Source organism: Bacillus rossius, chromosome 1, assembly GCF_032445375.1.
Source record: "Bacillus rossius redtenbacheri isolate Brsri chromosome 1, Brsri_v3, whole genome shotgun sequence".
Taxonomy (NCBI): domain Eukaryota; kingdom Metazoa; phylum Arthropoda; class Insecta; order Phasmatodea; family Bacillidae; genus Bacillus; species Bacillus rossius.
This window is the reverse complement of record NC_086330.1, coordinates 260,739,452-260,760,629: the sequence shown is the minus strand read 5'-3', so window position 1 is coordinate 260,760,629 and position 21,178 is coordinate 260,739,452. Positions and strand designations below refer to the sequence as shown.

General features: G+C 35.0%; 1 protein-coding gene across 6 annotated transcripts in view; it reads right to left on the bottom strand.

The window, feature by feature from the left end:
- The window catches only part of LOC134527522 (caskin-2), a 386,358-nt gene that overhangs the window by 17,007 nt on the left and 348,173 nt on the right, over positions 1-21,178 (bottom strand). For 5 of the 6 annotated variants that reach the window (XM_063360267.1, XM_063360265.1, XM_063360263.1 and 2 more), the window contains 4 exons: positions 19,262-19,372; positions 17,931-18,032; positions 14,888-15,127; positions 8,626-8,850 (listed from right to left, as the gene is read on the bottom strand). In XM_063360267.1, coding sequence (XP_063216337.1) covers positions 8,626-8,850; positions 14,888-15,127; positions 17,931-18,032; positions 19,262-19,372 — 678 coding nt within the window. The remainder of the gene's footprint in view (positions 1-8,625; positions 8,851-14,887; positions 15,128-17,930; positions 18,033-19,261; positions 19,373-21,178) is intronic. The other variant, XM_063360266.1, reaches the window with a different exon arrangement.

Genomic DNA, 21,178 nt, shown 5'->3' with positions numbered 1-21,178 from the left:
ACATAATTTATTTTTCGCGGTAATTTTAAATATACATTGCATTCCAAAATATAATTTAAAAATAATCAAATGAATGTAAAAATTTTTTATGATTTGCCACTTACATTACAAAACTAATAGTTGGTAGGTATCACAATAAAATGAAAAGTAATTTAAAAAGTTTCTCTTCAGTATAGGCTTTGGTGCTTTTCTTATTACTAACTATAAATACAACTGAAGTTATTTACAAGTTTAAAAAAATAATGTATTTCACATTATTAACTAGCTACTTTTTCATGTTCTGTGCTCTTTTCCGCATCTCGTCAGTGGGCTTGAAAGCTAGACCTGCAGATGTTCTCATTCTGCAATGCAACAGCACATTTAATATTGGTGATTCCATTGATGATCTGTGAGCAGTTTTAACCATCTTGAGATTGCTGAAAACCCTTTCCACAGGAGCATTGCTGTGGGGAAGAATTATTATGGTTTTTGCAAGTTTTGAGAGCACAGGGTAAACCACCACATCTTTTTGCCTGTGCTGAGAGACACTGTGCCAGTAGGAATCTATTTCCTGTTTTGGTAAGGCTGGTACAGGTTCCCATAATGAATAAAAGATAAAACTCCTCATTCAGTAAAGAATTTGAAAACAAACAGCGGGCAAAGTGGTTATAACCCCTCCTCCCCGCTGCAGTGAAATTCTGCATATGATCCTGAGTGATGGAATCACAGTGAGGTTATTACTTCATTTCTGTGTTTGCCTTTACACTGCACTAGTACCTAATAGTTCAAATCCACTTTTCCTCAAATACAAAACTGGAATTTCATTCTTAAAAGTGTGTCTCCAGTCTAAATCTAGATATCAAGAGTAAGGAATAAAATAATACATGAACAAAAAAATGAAATCTAATTTTTGAAGAAAAACCTTAATTAAAAATTTCTATTTTATAACACATTAAGTGCATATTTTCGTGTTTAGGGTATAAACAATTAATTTTTGTTACACATACGTTCCCTGAAGTGGTACACATTCCCGGCAGAGCTACACAAACATGTCTAGAGCATTGCATCCGGTAATAAGACACAAACATTCTCGTGATAGCTTCTGCAGAGATAAAAAATGTAGTTCTTGTCAACCAAACAAATGATAGAGTTTAAAGTGCTGAATTTTCCTTCCTCAAACATTTTTCATGAATTTTTTTTCCTTGACTATCAAATCTGTCTAATACAGAATAACGACTTGATAGTGTTTGAAGATTAGGCCCGTCTTTACACTGCAGACTTGCCTTGAAAAAAGCATACAGAGTGGCCACTCTATTAGCAGAACCAAATTCCAGGCTTTTTAAGGTTTTCCAAGACGTTTTATATGTTAATAAAAAAATTACGTAACTTGGCTAATGATGTTGGTTGTATCAGAAGTGAAACAAAACTAACCATTTAGTATTAAATAACAACATTTAATATTATGTAAAATAGAACGTATTCCTGTAAGACTATTTTATATTGCTTCAGTAATAATTCCTGAACATAATTTAGTAGCTCTTGTATGTTGTTTAAACCAAACCATAAGGGCACAAAAAAATTACTTCAGCAACTGCCAGCGATGAAAAAAGTTTACACATTAAAATAATAATTAACATAATAATTAAAATTCCCACCAGTACTTCTGTTAGTTGAGGGTTATAAAAAAATGTTCCTAACTTTATATTCTTCACAAAGAACTTTATAATCACAGTAATCTGCACATAATGAATTTTGAGTTGTACATCCTATTTTTCAGTATTCACTAAATATCACTTTAATACTGGCTGTAGAACAAATGTATCTAAAAACTATTTTGTAATGGTAAAATCTTAATAAACAGATATATGTTCTTTTCTTATAGTAGACCTTAAAAAACTTATTTATTAAGACACTTAACGAAAAAAATTATTATGGCACCATCCACTAGTCTAATTTCTTCCACATTCAACATTACTTTGTTGGTTTTATTTTGCAATAGAGCCTCCAGTCTTCCATGTGACAAATCAAAGTAATAGTCTTTGTTTTTGTTTATTATTACCGTTGGTTCAAATCTTCAGATGTAAGAGCAAAAAACAAAAACACAAGAAAAAAGAGAAATTGTGTAGCAATAGCAACTTCCTCCCCCTACTGCTAATCGCCGGCAACCTATAGTATTATCTTAACACGTGTTTCATTCCTCACATCCGCTGTAGAAGTTTGCCAGTAAACAGCACTCAAAAATGTTTTTAATGAGACAGTTTGTGGACACAGCGGGAAGTTTTTCAACAAAGCTGTGAACAGTGCTAAAAAAAAATGGCATACAGCACCCATAAATGCCATAATTTTTGCAGTTCATAGGCATGACAAGCAGTTTTTCAACTACAGTAGAACCAGTCTCATACACTTTTCCACGAAGGGCACAAAAATGGTATATGATGCGAGGATGTGTATGAAAAGGGGAATGGCAATAATAATTTTTTTTTTCCAATCTAGCATACCAGCACGTTAGATTAAACATAAATACACATGTGTAAATAATTGCATTATATTAAAGAAATATATGAATTCATCATTATATATACATACAATAAAACCACCAGAAATGTAAAATACATAATCAAGTAAAGCTGACATGAGAAACAGTGGCCTACTAAATGCTATGATGAAGTCCTTTCTTGGAGCAGGAGGGGGGGGGGGGGGGGGGGGGAGTCACCAAGCCTAAATTAGAAATAAAGAAAAAAAATTTAAACTATTTCTTGAAAAAAAAAATCAGAAATTTTTGTTTGTTTCCTGTTAAACATGCAAGTTCTTCAACATGTTCCAACTTATACAAGTGAGGGAACACAGGGTCACTCCCACTGACACTGTTCAAGTATAGAGACAATGTGTCCAGTGCTTCTACTGCTTGTGTGTACGAAGGTGCAGGTCTGGGTTCTTCACCATCATCATCATCATCCTCATCTTCTTCGCCATCTTCATGCTGTTAATCAGCATCATCTGTCTTCTGATGAATGTGGTCCTCAATTATGTCATCGAGTGTTTGTAATTCAGATGTAACAACTCCATCATCAATACAAACAAACTCTCAAATGTGACATTACTGCCCAACATTTTCCATTGACCTGGACTAACATCACTGACATCAGGATCCTCAACTGTGATGTCCTCCTGAACAAGATACCCTGCTTTCTTAAAACTAGTTCTGATGGTACTTGGGTCAACTTGAGACCAAGCCAATGCAATAAAATGCAGTGTAGTTAACACACTGATTGACAGTCAACTTGGATCTTTAGAACACTCGATATGGTGAGGGACTTTTGAACAAGCCTTCTCCTGTACTGGCTTTGAAACTTTGAATTATTCCCAAGTCTAGCGGTTGCAGTTCGCTCGTACAATTTGGTGGGAACAAACAAACTGTAATGTTTCTGAAAGTAACAGTCTCGATGTGAGCTGCACAAATGTCGATGAAGAGAAAAATCTTGCATAATAATCTTAATAATTTTTATATAATAATCTTAATAATTTTTGCACCTAAAGCATGCAACTGCAATGAAAACAAATCCCTAGTTATCCATGCTTCTTTGTTAGCATGATATTTTGTTGACAAAGTTTACAAATCTTTGAAACACCTCAAACTTTTACCAACAACAGGCGGTAAATTCTCACTACCATCATAGTTGGTGAACAGCAAAACAGTCAGCCGCTGCTTACTAAGCTTCCCAAACCATGACAACTTTCACCACGGAAACACAAGGTTTTATTTGGCAAAACATAAAAAAAAAGTCCAGTTTCGTCCGCATTGAAGATATTGCGGGGTTCGTACTCACTCACAAATTATGGTAGCTTCTCTTTCCAGTGTTCCACAGTGTCAGGATCAACACTTGTACTCTCCCTGCATACAGTGTTGTAAAGAATGTTGCGTCGTTTTTTAAAACGACCAATCCAACCCTTTGAAGCAGTGAAATTCTGGAAACCTAGGCGGGAAGCTACATGCAATGCTTTTTCTCGCAGTAGTTAACCATTCACAGGAAGACCTGCCAAGCGTACGTTGATAAACCATTCTTTCACCAAATCGTTGAGTTCTTCAAATGGAGATGTTTTGATGGCCATAATTTTTTTCGCCATTGGCCCAGTTCTTTGTGCAACGTCTTCAATAGACGCTCGTATTTTCGCGATTGTGTTAATCATTGACACCAGCATCCCAAGTTTATTTGCCAACGACACACGTGTACAGACATGGGCATCCAACTCTTTTAAGATGTCCATCTTTTGCTCAATGGTAAGAGGTTTTCGTTTCCTGCTACTAGACTCCATTGCCGTTAAAACGTTTTTACAAACAACTTTATGCAACAGAACAATTTTTAATAAAATTTTAACCTTAGATACGTAGAATACAAAACAATCCGATCGTAAGAAAACAATAACACACGGGTATATGTATAAAGTTCAAAGATTAATGAATGGACAAAATATGAGATCCGTGCCTTGGTAAAGAGTGTGCACCGTTTTCATAATCATTGCTAGTTTGCGCCATTAGACTCGCTTTGGTGCTGGCCATAGATGCTACTAGCGAAGTGCAGAGTCTTCCTGATACTATCCATATCTATGATGCGATAAAGTTATTTTCTTACATTTGCAGAGGTAAACAATAGACGTTTTTCAAAATAAAAGTATTAAAACGTAGTTTGTAAGGAGGAATTAAAAAAATATATATATATTAGTGGTGCACCGATGCGGATACCGATGAATCGTAATCGGCGATTATGGATACTTACCGATTAATCGTAATCGGCGATTATCTTAACGATTACTTTGCCGATTATTTACGTCCCGGCGTAATAAAGTAGGTTTTTACTGTGTAATATTTTGTTACACATTTTAAGACGAAATACCGTAATATTTGTATATATTACAAAATTCATCTAACTCCGTCATATAATTACAGATATTTCGTTAAGTTTAATAAATCTCATTGCCTCCAACAATAAAAAATACATTTTTCCTACACGTTTATTTACGTTTCGTCTTTTGTTTCTTTAGTGGCCTTGTTCATTACCTATAGCCAGAGACGTAAAATAGATGGCACGCAATCAAAATACCACAAACAGTTGCAGTGGATTCTATGACAATCGATCTTTTCGAGTCGTAGTAGCGATTCAAAATCGTGGTCCCGATACCTTCTAGAGTTTATCACTGCATTTTACCAACTCGTTATAGGTGTCTTTGGTAACATTATCCGTTGTGTTATTTGTATGTGACGTGAAAAGTGAAAAAGTATTTATAATTTTATATATTCAGTCAACATAAATAAAATACCATGTGCTAGAATTGGTTTTTAGTCATTTATATATAATTATAGTGAGATGGCGAGTAGGGAGGAAAAAAAGCGAGTGTGGAACCATTTTTCTATAAACTCAAGTGAACAAAATAAAGCAGCATGTTTACATTGTTAAACGGTAATTTCTTGATGCAACCTTATGTGATAGTCAATAATAATGCTAGTTTTCCGCAACAAAAACTTACCCATTGTAAATTACAATTATTAGACTGTAGTTCAAGTTGTTTACAATAACAAATATTTAAAAAGAAGTTAATTTAATTTACACTTTGCAATGACTTAATAGTGTATTTTATATATTTTTATACTGTTATTATAACTGTATTCTCAATTTTACCTAATCTTGTTATTAAAATCACATGGGAATAAAATTTTTTGTGTGCATTATTACACTTAAAAAAATTTCATTATAATCGGTAACTGAATCGGTATCTGCCGATTATTGCTCTCATAATCGGTAATCGAATCGGTAATCGGTAAAGTCATATCGGTGCACCACTAATATATATATTGTGAATTTTGATACTTTTCCGCTTCGTAAAAACGTATGAAACGGGAAATTAATAATTTTATTAGTGTATTTTCCGGGAAAGTAAACCATTGTAAATATAGTACTTTCGGCGGGACCAAAAATTAATCGGCGTATGACATGGAAAATGTATGAAATGGGAACGTATCATCGAGGTTCTACTGTAAATTCTTTTTTTTAACTTTCTAGACAAACAAATGATATCCAATTGGCTTACATAACTTCACAGGCTCTTCGTGTTTTTATGAGGACCAAAAATATTCCCAACTAAGTTACGATTTCCCCATTTTCAGGTGGCCACACTGGCATATCCCTTTCCCATTGTCCCATGTCCTGTGCTATATAGCCCATATGTCCAGTATGATCAGTGAGTTACATGGAAGAAGTCTGCAATAGTTTTATATAAAAAAATCTGGCAGTTCATGATGCAATTCAACATCTGTACAGATCTTTAAAAGAACTAAGACTAGCACTAAAAAAATTAAGGCTTATAGTTAGTCATATGAGTGGAAAACAAACATGTTCAACAAATGCAATTACACTAGAGTCCCGTTATAGCGAGGTGTCACGGTTCTGGGTTTGATCCTCGCTATAACCGTGTCCTCGCTATAACCGAATTGGACAAATTTTGGCCCCCAAAAAATAAAAATAAACCGAAAATAGCATAAAAATTGTGTTTAAACCTGTATAATTGGAAAATAACAGGTTATATTAACGAAATCTTAATTTCTGTGAGCAGATGTGTGAATTCTCTTTAAAACGATACCCTATAAGTATGGATGTGATCACCAATTGCGTCAAAATAACCAGAATAGAATACCCTACCACGCCACGTAAGTATAGCATCTCAGCCCGCGGCCGACGCAGCAATGTGCTGCTATCTATTGTCGACGCGGGCTGTCTGCTGGCGGCCATGTTGGATCGGGATGTTGCTAACAGGTGGTGCTAGTATAGTGCGACGATTTAATTCCTTACAAAAAAGCAGGAGTGCGGCAACGCATGTACGACTCAAAGGAAATAGTCGCTGGAAAACTATACCTTTTTCATTTAAAGAACCTGTCAACTTTTTTAGAAAATAAATGTGGGATTAAGCTCAAACAATCACCACCCCTTTCCCGGACAGATACCCCAACAACTGACCAAAACAAAAGTTACAAGAAAACTGCCCTAGCGATTCGGAAATAAATACGGTAGTGCCTACTAGAGGTGTAAAAGTAACGAAAAAAATGTGTACCTGTATGTATTCGTTACTATAACAATTAGTACTCGTTACTATCGTTAGGTTACTCGTTACTTCTGATACCGTATAACATGCTATGTCATGTTGCAGCAACGAATCCAGTCGTATTGCGTAGGCGTACAGTATGACGTCGCGTAAATAATAATAAATAGAATTTAACAATTAACAATATTTGAGAATTAATAGTTTTTGTTAACCAAGAAACAATTAAATCTCATTAGAGCGGCTTTTTAATATTATCTCTTTTAAGATAACAACCAAAAAAAACGTGAAAATACGCGATTATAAAAACAAAAACATATATATTTCTAATTTGTAAAAAATACTTTCTTACGTTGTTTCTGTTCCAATCTCAAACTTTGTCTACACACACAATACCTTTAATAAACAGTAAAAAAACTTGGACGACAAATTTCCAAATTATACTTTACTTAATAAACAAACCTCGTTCTTTGTAACGTACATTCATCTAATATGCGTGCGCATGCGTAAAACATACGAAAAATGCGAGTAACGAGATGCAGCCGTGTGTAACGTTTCGTAACTCGTTACTAGATGGCGCACCCGTTACTCAGTACCGAATACATATGGTTTGCTACAGCTCTAGCGCCGACGGAAGTTTGAAAGGACGGGATTCTATTTTTAAAGCCACGCACTTGGGTGGCGACTGCAAGGCTGAAGAATGTGACAGGCGTCAACGGCAAGATGTCTAGTGGCGAGCGAGAGGGGTGGAGATAAAGCAGACAAATAACAAAATCGCGCTTTATGCGATCACGCCGTAAATTCCTCAAAAATACCTCGTTATAGCCGTGTTCTCGCTTTTACCGTGCTCGCTATAACGAGATTCTACTGTAAACACTTACAATCATCCAGTGCATCTGAAATGCATTCCAAGTCATCAGCTCACTGTCAACTTTATCTTGTTACGAGTAATCGAATAAACAAACACAAAAAGATTAGGGGAAAAAATTGTTAAATAGCTGTTTAAATGTAAAATATACAACTATCTGTTGGAGTATCATGGTTCATACATATATTTTGGTAGTTCATTCAAGGACTTTTCAAGGATGGTCAAAAAGTACCTAAAATTTTAACTACCTGAAAGATAATAATTTGGAAATAAAATAATATAACATGCCTCAGTATAGTGTAAGGACTTTAATACAGCATTCTGTAGAGAAAATACATTACAAAACAGACCAATCTGTAAATGTTTGTGTATACTTTTGAATACTTGGAACTCTTAAAACATATGTATATAATAAGAACCATGACCCCAGGTCACTAAAGCAACTTAACTGTCACCACTGGCCGCTCGTTCAATTTAGTGTTATTTGCAGCTACTCTAACCTCACAAACATAAAAATTACAAGGACATCGACACTACACACTAGCAAACGAAGCACTTTCAAGGACAGCAAGAGCCGCGGAGAGTCACAAAAGCAGGCAGGGAAAGCACAATGCACAGACATATAATTGTTCGTGGTGCAGGCGGGAGACAACACACACAGCAAGACACCTATAGGAGTGCTAGGCTACCTTGATGGGAACAATGTCTGGACAGAACATGGGGTGGAAGAACGGTGGTTGTGGTGGTGCGGTGTTGCTAAAGTGGTGGTGCTGTTGGTGGTGGTGGTAGTGGTGTAGCTGGGCGAAGGAGGTCTCCAGCTCCCACGGCTGGTGGAACGCGTGAAGCGTGGTGTGAACGTTCCGCGGGTAGCCGTCGTCAGGCGACACGCTCCCCTCGCCGCCCACGCCCGACTCCTTCAGCAACGAGAAACAAACAGCCACGTGCAAAAACAAAAAGAAAAAATGCAAACCAAAACAGCCAGAAGATAGCCATTACTTATCGTCTGCTAGCTCCAACAGCGTTGTTGATGACTGGGCTGGAATGAACAAGTTCTGACAGCAATCCGGACAAATGTTTTATGGTTTTATTTTTATAAACAATGTCACTTTTATAAAAATGGTACAAGCATATTATTCTTGAAATAAAAAATTGATTGTCCAAAATATGTGGGATTTTAAGTATGTCAGAAACTGTTAGGTAGAAATCAGGTAAGAAAGGGTTTATTATCAATTGAAAAATGTTAATAATTTAATTTAATTTTTATTGTCCATTGGATGTGAGTAATTTTCAACTAACGGCGTAAACTAATTACAACATTAGTTAAAATTAGGACATTACAAAATAAAATTTTGGTGTAAATTCTGTTCTATTTCAAAAATTTACCCACATTTTGATGTTATATTGTATATAAATTTGTATTTAATTTTTACACACTTTTTGTGGTGTTTCAGTTTCATTGCAATTCACCACAAAAGTTTTTACTTATCTGTAGTGGAAAGAATAGTCAAATGCTCAATCAACAAGATAAACTACTACCTTACGACTCATCCAACACGCTGCCGAATGGAAGAACTGATGTACAGTTGTACACTTTTTTTTTAACCTACACGTTCTTGCAGGTAATTTTAAGTAAAACTTCAACAAATAACTGTGTTGCAAGGATGGCAGCAGCACATTTGCAAAAAGCAAAGGAGGTGCTTCCTGAATAGAGTACTCAATTAGAGTAACTGTTTTCTTTACCTATTCGGAAACATAACTTTTAAAATAGTTACCTGTGTTCAAAATCTGAAATGAAATTCTTCTCTCAATCACTTTAGATCTAACAAACACTGTGTGATATAAATAAAAATTTTAATCTTGGTCCCCTGCAACAAATTTAATATACTTTTGTATAAAATGATGAGGTCTCCATCCATTTATAACTTAATGTGTCTGATGAGCTAATGCTTTATATTTAAAAGGTTGGAAATAGTTATTTTTAGTATTGGGTCAACTTCTAAAATAATGCAATTCTGGTTCCAGTTTGGATACTTGTATTTCGAATTTGTTCCTTTGATTTTGATTCCAACAGATTCCCCACTCTTTGTAAGAATCTTTATCAAACTCCTCCCATTTTACACACTTATAAAAAATACCTGTTTGATAATTTACAAGTGTAACTGAATCATGGTTCGTACCCTCTTGTGTAACCAAAAATTAAGGAGTTTTTAAGCACCTCCTTACCACTATATAGAGGTAGAAAACCATTTGAAATATCAGAAAATACACCACGAAAATAATGTTCAATATTAAACGGACAAAAAAACAACCATTAATTTCATTTAGTTCATACGTTCAAAGTAAGATGGTAAAACACTCTTTTATAATTTAAAGGTGAGATGTTTATTATGAAAAACTAATTCAAAACATTTTTATACATAAAATCTAATCACTTGGCTCGAAATTCAAAAATTGTACTGTGCATGCCTTGTTTGCTGCCAAGTTGGAAACTAAAGAACATTCAAATACCCACATTTATTTCTTATTTGCATGATTCCAGTCTTTAATAAGGAGTTTTTGAGGATTATAAGTGAAAAATAAGGATTTTTTAAGGGCCCTTATTTAATTAAAGACAAATTAAAGACTTTATAAGGATATTAAGGAGGCGTACGAACCCTGCTGAATTGAAAGTATATATAGCTAATAAAGTTAGGGCAGTATAACTTCAGTTACCCGAGAGTAAAAACTTTAGAACTAAGAACAAGTTACATGGTGAATTGCGATGAAGAGAAATAACAGCAAAAAGCATTGCAATACATTGCATAGCACCAAAATGCAAGTTATATCATGGAATTAAACAGCATTTAACCAAACCTTATTTAAATCACAAAAAAAAGTAATCTTTTAATGACTGAAATTCAAGTAATGTCATTATTTCCACACAAAAATTGTACCAAAGTGCATAGATCAGAAAAATTTTAAACTCCAAATACTCTCCAATTTATTTATATTTATCTGAATATCATCTGTTTTAGACCTATTTATTACAAATTATTGTACCGTAAAAATTCAGTATACAAGTACACTAATTTGGTGGAGTAAATATTACAAAAAAGTATTTATAAAGATGAAACCAATAACACAAAAATCTTCTGTTTTAAAAATGAAATTGGACTAAAAAATAAAACCATAAAATCTTGTCACTAACTACAACTTGTGTGGGCTAGTTTGGTTTATTAATGAAGGGTATAACTTAAATTATATTTAACTAGCTTAATACTCTGATCATCAAAAAAACCTTTTAGTAAAAAAAAAATATTAATAAAAAAATTATGCTTCAAATCGGAAAACTATGATTAATATACAAAAATCCTTATGGAAGGTGCAGATTAAGTTACTTTAGAAATCCTATTAAAACAATATAATACTCTGAATTTTGAGGATTATCTATAGGGGAATAATAATAAATTATCTTCAATTTCAAAACCATTGGATTCTGAATCCATCAGTTCCACTGGAATCAATGAAATCTGCTGAATCCCGAATCAAAATCTACATTTCGAAAACAAATAAATAACTTTAAACAAGCAAGTCATATATTCTTAGCCCAAATTTTGGTTGCCAGTAATCGTAAAAGTCACACCACAGGTATTTTACCAGCCAGAACTTGTTCATGTGCCCATAGTGTCAACAAAAGTCAAGATGCAGAGAATAAATATTACTTCATGCACAAGTTACAATTAACAGAGGTCAGTTAAGGTAAGGTGAATTGCAGGTGAAAATTTTTTAAAATGTGACCTGGTCAGTGGTTACAATACGTGATACTTCACACATGTCATGTACTGAAAAATATATTACTTACCACAAAAGGTAGACACATCTAGTGATATATTTCACAAAAAATTTCAGACAAACCATTCCAATAACGATTTAACTGGTATTTAATATGTATTAATATCAAATGACACATTGGAGAAATTTATAAGAATTTGACTACGTCCTGAGATTATTGAAACACTACGTGCTTACGACAGCATGTGTGTTTGATCAATAGTGTAGTCACTGACCAACGGGTTACTAAACGATGAAACCCAACACAGGGCTCAATGGACATTTGCGTCACAGATTTTGCTTGCATATCAGGCAAAACTATAAACTACACAAGGAACATTCAGGATCTCATTGCAACATTCAAACGATTAATTAACATGCTTCGAGCCGAGCCATGCTCACAGCCGACATTCGCCCTTAGAGTCACATCGATCAGCAATATGTACTTAAATCGTTAATAACTTGTCACTAAACCAGCCAATGTTTCACTGAAAAATGAGAACATTATTCTCATGCTGATGAAAATGCATCACTTTGAGTAACCGGACAGTTATTTTCACTTCACTTAAAACTTCACTTGCATAAATTCAAACACCCCTGGACTAACAAAAAAGGATACACTTATGTTTACTAAATTTTTAAAATATGTCAAAGAACCATATTACGTATAATTAAATAGTCTAGAATCTGTGAAACAGATTGATTATTTTACCTACCAGGATGTGCAAAAGTTCAAAATTTCATTTTTCTATTAATAAAATATAATTTTATTACGAAGTATGAAATGATAAACAACAATTTTAATGGGAGGCATCTTCCTGTGAAAATGAAACACAAGATGTGCAGATGTAAACACACATTAACATCAAAATTAAGAAAAATAAATAATTTGTGGTAGCATAGGACCTAGGTTTATTTGCTTTTACATTGTTTGAGATACTGTTTAACTAAATACTACACATATTTAAATAATGAAACTGTAGTCATTGGTTAAAATGTTAAAATGAGGCCTGAAAGTACTGATTAAAAACTAAATTAGCAAACCTTTGAACATGGATTGTTACCTGCATGCAGGGTCTGGCAGAACAGTTTTCCAGAGTTTAGAAGATAATGGTTAAATAATGAAATAATGGTATTTTAACTGCTAAGCATATCCAAGTTTATTAATACAGAACAGCATTTTCAAGGCTAATACAATCAAGGGATACAAGATACAAATAAATAGCTGTGGTAATTGGGAGGAGCAAACATGAAAGAATGCCCAAGATTGGATCTTGAGAATTTTCGTATCTGCAGTTTATCATTAGCCAAACGATTTGTAATTCAGTGCACACCTAAATTACATCAATATACACACAAAGTTTCAATTAATTACACAATTGAAACCTTACCACCAATGTCCTAAATCATGGATTTGAAAACAATTGTATTTAAAACTAATAAAGGTTTCACTCAATAAACTGCAGCTGAACTTCGCAAACAGTCACGTGGAATAAACATGATTGCATTTATTAAGACATCAGGATATTCTGCATGTGAATTCCTCGTGGTAATTACGTAATTAAAGGAATAATGTTTCTAAAGAAATATATGATAATTGGTACCTTTGATTAGTTTGATACAGAGAAAGCATGGATAACTGGATAGAAAAAAAAGTTTTATTAGACATTGTTTTGGAAAAAAGAGGTTTAGTATTATTAAGGGTCGGGAGGGGTGCTTTCTGCACTTGATTGGACAAACAAGAACATTGTTACTGTACAGACTACTAAGGTGGCCAACCTACGGCATGCAACGCCATTTTTAGTCCACCAAGGCGGCTTCAGGAAATCACTAGACAGCTGCTAAATACCCAACAATATAGTGCCACATTCTCACCAAATTCCAACTTGTAAATCATATTTTTTATTTGCTATAGCTATAGATGAGAGTGATATATTGCCCAGTTGTTCATGATTGGGTGTCTATTTTATCAGGCATAAAACCAAGGGGAAATTGGAATGCAAGGGTTTGTTGTTGATATAAATACACCTGAGTAGAATTCTTTTTAAATTATTATCATTGTTTTAAGGTTGACCACCTCTGCCACACATGTTGGACATTATTTAACCAACCATTACAATAAGGAAAAAGATATGTTTTGGGAGATAACATGAAAATGTTTTTTTTTTTGGAGGGGGGGAATTCTCATGTAGAAACATAACCAGGAATTCATTTTGCAGGAGAAATTTTTTTGGCATTATCTGCCATTTATATTCATACAATCAACAGTGGACCTGTTATAAAATGTTCAAAAACATGTTCAAAAGAGAATTTACATGTCAAACCCATCTTCTAAATTTGCATTTAGTCCCACTCTTAGTTGATGTGATATTATTAGTAAATAAATATTAAACAAAACTTGTTTTGTATAAAAATAAAATAATTGACAGCAAAAACTGTAACCTGAATGCGAGACACAACTAAATATATTATAAATAATTATACTGATAACTATCGTAGTCGTAGCACACACTATTTGCTCAGCACAAGAGTGTGTGTGAGCTGCAAGCAATCGGCGAGCTATCAACATCGATATTCGACTACGTATGCACACTCTCTACAGGCATCACCCTAACCAAACATGATGCCAACCAGCGATGGTTACATTTTATAACGCGCTACCCACTGGTGGCAGAACAAACTGAGGTAATATTTTTAAATATGTGTGAAAGAGAATTGACATATCAAACAGCTGTGTATTTTTTGTTTATTTACTAGGAGTACAGTAAGCTCTTGATAAATCTTTGATCTTAATTAAAAAAAAAAGTATTTTATAAGGGAAACAAAGTTTTTGAGGAATGTCTTACATGGGAAATGATAACGTGTATGAAACTGGAGGTATTGAAATAAACCCTATAAAATGGAAAATTATACTGTGCATACTGTCTGACATGAGTTTTACTGTACCTAAAAAACTAAATTTTTGGTATTTAATAATAGAAGTACTTTATAATGAACAATTATGAAATTCTAAACATCAAGATGGGGTCTAATAATAAATACTTTCAAATGAACGTTTTTTTAAGTGAGGTAGTTTATAATGAAATGTCATTGCAGCAGTCAGTACGAGATGGTATCTCCGTGTGTGTGGGTCGCTCTCACCTGCGAGATGACGTCCACGTGCTGCTGCAAGAGAGGGAACCTCTTGCCCGACTGGATGTCCTTGACCCTCTTGATGGCCAGCAGTATCTTCTTCTGGTGGCCGAGCTTCACGATGCCGATGTCCTCGAGGTCCTCCCAGGTGAGCTGCGTCACGTCCTGCACGCTGTGGTAGCCCTGCTGCACCAGCGCCGGCACGTACTCCTCCAGCCGCAGCAGGCGGAGCCACTCCTCCATGGAGCCCTGCTTCCGGGGACACACCGCACATGTTCCTCGTCCCCACCGCCCACAGGCTCGTGCCGCAACAGTAGATATACAGTGCATCGCAATACTTGCACGGCAATACACTATCAAGCACTGGAATGCAATCATGTTTAATTAAAACTGAATTAAGATTACAAAAAACTTGATATTTTGATGTATCAGATTCAATGAATGTGAAAAGTGTTTTTTTTTTTTTACTGCTACATAATGCACTTTTACAATGTAATAATTTATTACATGTCTAACTACATGGAACAATGAAAATAAGTCTGCACGTATATGTGTTTAAAAAAATGTACCAAAGTAATATGTAAAAATGTGTTACTAGGTAATAACAATTCCAAGAAAAAAAAGTCCTCCCCTCCCCCCCCCCCCCCCAATCTGTTTATTCCATACATTTTGGTAGAAAACTTTTAACTGAGTTAAAAACATTCACTGAATTTAATATATTCAGAAATTATATTTGTGTAAGTTTTAGTTGCATTTGGTGTTATATGGTGTATTGACATACTATTCTGTGTTATTTCAGTTTTATCGCAATCCACCGTATAATCTTGTTGTTACTGGTGGGGTGAATCCACTTTCTCTTGAATCTCAAAAAACAAATTTAATTTTTAAGGCTCGGTCTCACGCACCAATTGATTTTTTTCATTTCTTCGTCACTACTTTTTTAAAGGGACTACTTAACTTGCTACCTCCCTTGCATTTGTGGTTCTGCCGCAAATATTTACAAAAGTGCGCATGTCTTTGTAATCATCATCACTTGCATGAATTCTTACACCCATGATATTACACAAAGTGGACATCTTTTGAGAATATTTGTGGCAGAACAAATAAATGCTAAGGTCATATCTAGTTAGAATTACAGAAATAACCCTTTAAAAAATGTAATGATGAAAAATTAAAAAAATCAACATGGCATGAGAGACAGCACCTTACAAGAGAGCCTCTATCAGAATATAATTAAATTATATATGAGCAAAAACCCAGAAAATCAAGTTCTGAAAAATCTATCAAACCACAATTTTTTTTTTAAATAAAAAATGAATAATTATATGTTAGGGATACAAACAATCTCTTTTTATTTTTTGTCAAAAATCTTCCCTGAAGTGCTGAAAAAAATCTTCTTGGAGGCACTGTAACTGGAGGTAAATACAAACATGTATTTGGTGGCTTCTGATATATAATAACTTCTATATAATAATATAGACCTCATCCTGAAATATTTATTTCAAGTCTTTTTCCTTGAATACAAAATCTTTTGAAAACTTAAGATTTGAATTATACGTTCAGGTTCTGAAACTGAGGCAACTGGACATCTTCCACACTATGCTAGACACAATCACACTAATAACCTAATAAAAATAAATTCTGTCGCTCACTGACTTTTACGTGCAAAATGAAGCAGGCATTGCAAATATAAAAGTTAAAAAGTCAGTCTTTCGTCAGCTGAGGCATAACACTTTCAGAAATGTCCTTACAACAAATAAATGAAGAATCTACCTAGATGAGATTCGGGACCAAGAAGGTGGAAGAACTTGCTACCGCAATGGGGGTTGAAGTTTTCGTCGAAGTTTAGGGTGCCACCACATGTATAACGGGCATGTGGACCCGGCTACTCTGTTCTCAGGGCCGTGACATAGCCCGTGTGGCGAGACCCGTTTCCCCCTGTATCACTAAAAAGCTCCTAAGTACGATGACAGGTGCGTGAAGCTCCTTCCTCTTGCAGCGCTCGCGACTCGGGAGCGGAGCTCTGACGTCACATTGGTGGGCGCGGGCCGACGCACGCACGCACGCACGCACGCACGCACGCACACACACACACATTCGGTGGGCTGTTAAACGCCGGGGTTGTAGAGGGTGGTGGTGGAAGGAGGGGGCTCACAGCGTGTAAAGGGGGAGGTGGTGGCACATCGGGCTCAGAAGGGCGCAGCCAGGGACGATGTCGAACTAACAGTTGCTACAAGCTGAACGTAGTACAAGTACACTACCAAAATGCACGCAATTTAAAGTCTTGCAAAGGTAAACAGAAGGGAATACCATGCAAAAAGTAAAAAACTGTGCTGCATCTTGCACTCCCAGGTGCACAGAATGTCTATATTATTTTTTTAAATATCATAAATGTGATAATATTAGACAAAAAGTGCAGTACAGGCTGTTTCTAAAACTCTTCTATACTGTGAGTACGTACACAAGATATGTAGAGAAGGCAATAATGTCAATGAACATAAATTCATTGATTGAAATTAATCAACATGACCTTTGTACCAAAATGTATAAATTAAATGGATTGGAAAACATTTATATCATGTTTGATATTGTATCTCTTATTATTCATACTGTACATTAATCACGTTGATACATTTTTCAAACACTCAAAAATATGCAGATTTATTTTTATTTTTCTGGGTAGTTCTTTTTGAGAAATTATTTTATTGTGTAAGTGCATCACGTGTCAGTCAAAAGGAAACTTTTGTGGTGAAATAAGTATAAAAAAATATTTTAGTCTCATATTTGTTAAATAATACACCATTTTTATGAACAAACACAATGCATGAAAATAAAACGAATAACACAGAAATATCCTGTTTTAAAAACAAACTGACCTAAACATAAAACTTTAAAATCTTGTTACTAGCCATAATAAGCTTATTGTTAACTTCATGGCACTTCATAGCAAGCTAGATTCAAGCTTCAATCACACATTTTTTATCCATCTGGTTATGGCTTACATGAATCACAACACTACCTGAAGATCGTCTAAAGTGCTGAGTCTACTCACAGGAATGTACTCCGGCAGGCCGTCCGAGATATTCAACAACCCTATTTCCGCTTTCAGCTTCTTCCGGTGATTTGGTTTCTTGATACCAATAGCTGTAAGATCCTGCAGAAATGTATAATAATGTTATTTTACATCTGCTTCTGCCAAAGCACATGCTGTATCACAAGCTTTAGTACTTTACACACATTAAATAAAATATCTAATTTTAAAAAACTTTAAAAAAGTGAAATTGTGATACTGGTAACTAAGAAAATAAGATCTTATAGTTAATTGTGATAAAATAGAAAGTACACCGAAATGCAGTGGTATACATCGCATAACACAAAAATGCAAATTAAGCCTAAAAATAAGTATTAATAAAATAATTCACACCTGCATTAACTTTACTATTTTTTGAATTTAATTTTTGTGTACAAGAGTCAAACAAAACCATCACACTTAAGGCAGAAAAAAAAACCTGTGCAAAAATTGGACACATGAAGTTTTGTATAAAAAATACTGTGTGATCATAGATTGTTCAATACAATGTGATTCTCATTTTAGTTACAGTTAAAGGATCTTTCAAGAATACTTTCAAGTTTCCAGACTGTCTAGTTTTAACAAATGCAAATAATTATTTAAACCAATCATTGAACAGTAAATAAAATAACAGAGCACATTATGTGTGTGTGTAAATAAATAAATAAATATATACTATATATATATATATATATATATATATATATATATATATATATATATATATATATACATATATAAAGCTAATTACTATGGGCATGCATATTTTACGAAAATATTCTGAGAATAACTGAAAGCAAAATCACTGCAGCATCGTCTGTGTTTCATGATTGGGTGAATTCTTCTCAGCTACATGTCAATTGTTAAAACAACAATCACAGTAATTCAGTGCGGCAGCAAATGCATCCTGAATGGTTCGGTCAAGTAAGGCAACAACTTCTCTCACAGACGGCCACCAATATCAAAGAAGAAACTGCTGGTGTGGGTATAACTTGTTGTAGTATAATAGGCGTTCAGATTTTTTCATGAAAAATGACTACCCTATTAATTACTATAAATTAAAATATTTATAAATACTGTTTTAAGAAAGTTACACTTTTATTTCAATGCCTTAAATGTTACCTTTATCAACACCAAACATAATTATAAATTTTTTAGACAAACATTTGGTTCTGAACAGTAATGCTATTTGCAGATACAGAATACTTTCTAATAAAGATTATTGTCAGATACAGATTATTTTCTGATACTGATTAATTTATGATACAGATTATTTCACTACATCAGCCAATTTATTATGATCAGTATCGCACCTCCGGAGTCATCCGGCACATGGTCGGCATGTCATAGCCAGCGGACGCAAACAGGGGGAAGTATTCCTCAAAGTGAAGGTCCATGAGCCACGCATGAAGCACATCCTGGTCCTGAGCAAGACAACACAACACATGTTCCATCAGACATGTTTGCACACTGTTCTCGCTAACACAAAAACCAGTGAAATATTGTGGACTTATTTGAAGAAAAAAAAAATTATCTCCCATTTTTTTGTAGGGTCAGAAAATTGGCCAAAGTTGTTTCAGCATGTTTCAATGTCTTAACTAATAAAAAAAAACATCGACACTGAAGGGTTAAATCAAATTCATACCATTCATCACTTACAAGGTCTCCTGTCGAGAACAGTGGACAACTAAAAAAATAATGATCCATTCTCGAGAAAACTCAGAGTTGTCAAGTCTAGTGCAGAGGCCACCGAGCCCCTAACATTTCTAAGTCTCTTGCTAATACACTAATAACAACTTCAACACTGAGCTGAACACACTTAACACAAGTAGGCCTAGCGGTCAGACTTATCGTACTCACTGAGTTAACACAGTTTCAAATTCACACTTGATCTGGACCCTGAATTCTTGCAACTAAAGTGCATGGCAGATGTTAACATTAATCAGGGAGTTTCCTCAAAGTACTTACATATGTGAAATGATAAAACTTACAAATATAGAGAAGGTGGAGGGCGAGAAATTAATAAAGTGTACTACAAGTATGTATTTTGGTTTAAGGTTCTTGCCGACACTGGGCAGACATATGGTGCACAGAGCTTCAGAAGATATCATGAATGTGAAAACTGCTCAAGTTATCTGAGTGGTGTCTGTTTACGTAAAGCATTTAGAATGTGCTGAGGACGGATGGGTAGGTAGTACTGTTTCAGTATTTCAATTTTAAACTTTATTTTTAGTAAAGTGGAAATGGGTAAAATGGGTTTTTTACGGAAGAATTATTGAAAGCATCCAAGGGGCTTGCATTATACCTTTATCTTAATTTCTCTGCCATATAATGTTATGTTTACAGTTGAAATCTCATAGTTGGCCTATACACTGCAAGAAGACTACGTGCCAGTTCAGAGTTTTACTCTTGGAGGCGATACTGCGCTAAAAGCACCAGCGAGTGCCTCACTAACACAGATACACCCCTGTCTTGGTGGGGTTTTAAACATCTCATCAATCAGGTCAGTAGAGACAGGCACATACACTGCAATTCAAGGAAACTAGGAACAATGAGGTCAGTAGAGACAGGCACATACATTGCAATTAAAGGAAACTAGGGACAATGAGGTCAGTAGAGACAGGCACATACATTGCAATTAAAGGAAACTAGGGACAATGAGGTCAGTAGAGACAGGCACATACATTGCAATTAAAGGAAACTAGGGACAATGAGGTCAGTAGAGACTGGCACATACATTGCAATTAAAGGAAACTAGGGACAATGAGGTCAGTAGAGACAGGCACATACATTGCAATTAAAGGAAACTAGGGACAATGAGGTCAGTAGAGACAGGCGCATACACTGCAAATCAAGGAAACTAGGGACAATGAGGTCAGTAGAGACAGGCACATACACTGTAAATCAAGGAAACTAGGGAAGCAATAGGTCATGGACCACAGTAAAGAATGAATGGACTCAGATTCCAACAAGGGTCCTCCCAACTGCGTGTTCAGCGTTCCCGTCCAGTCATCTTGTCCGGTCAAGAGGGAAGAGCAGTAGAGACAAGACAGGGGATTAAATAGTTGTGGACAAAATCCTTCCCCGACCTAAACGACATGACAAAGTAACCAGAATGAGTTGCTGTACAGTGATGTTTGGATAATATGACACAAAGTTCCGGGCAGGAGACCTTAAATGGTCAGTGGCTGCAAGGAAGAGATAGGATTGCTGACAGGCATGAAACAAAC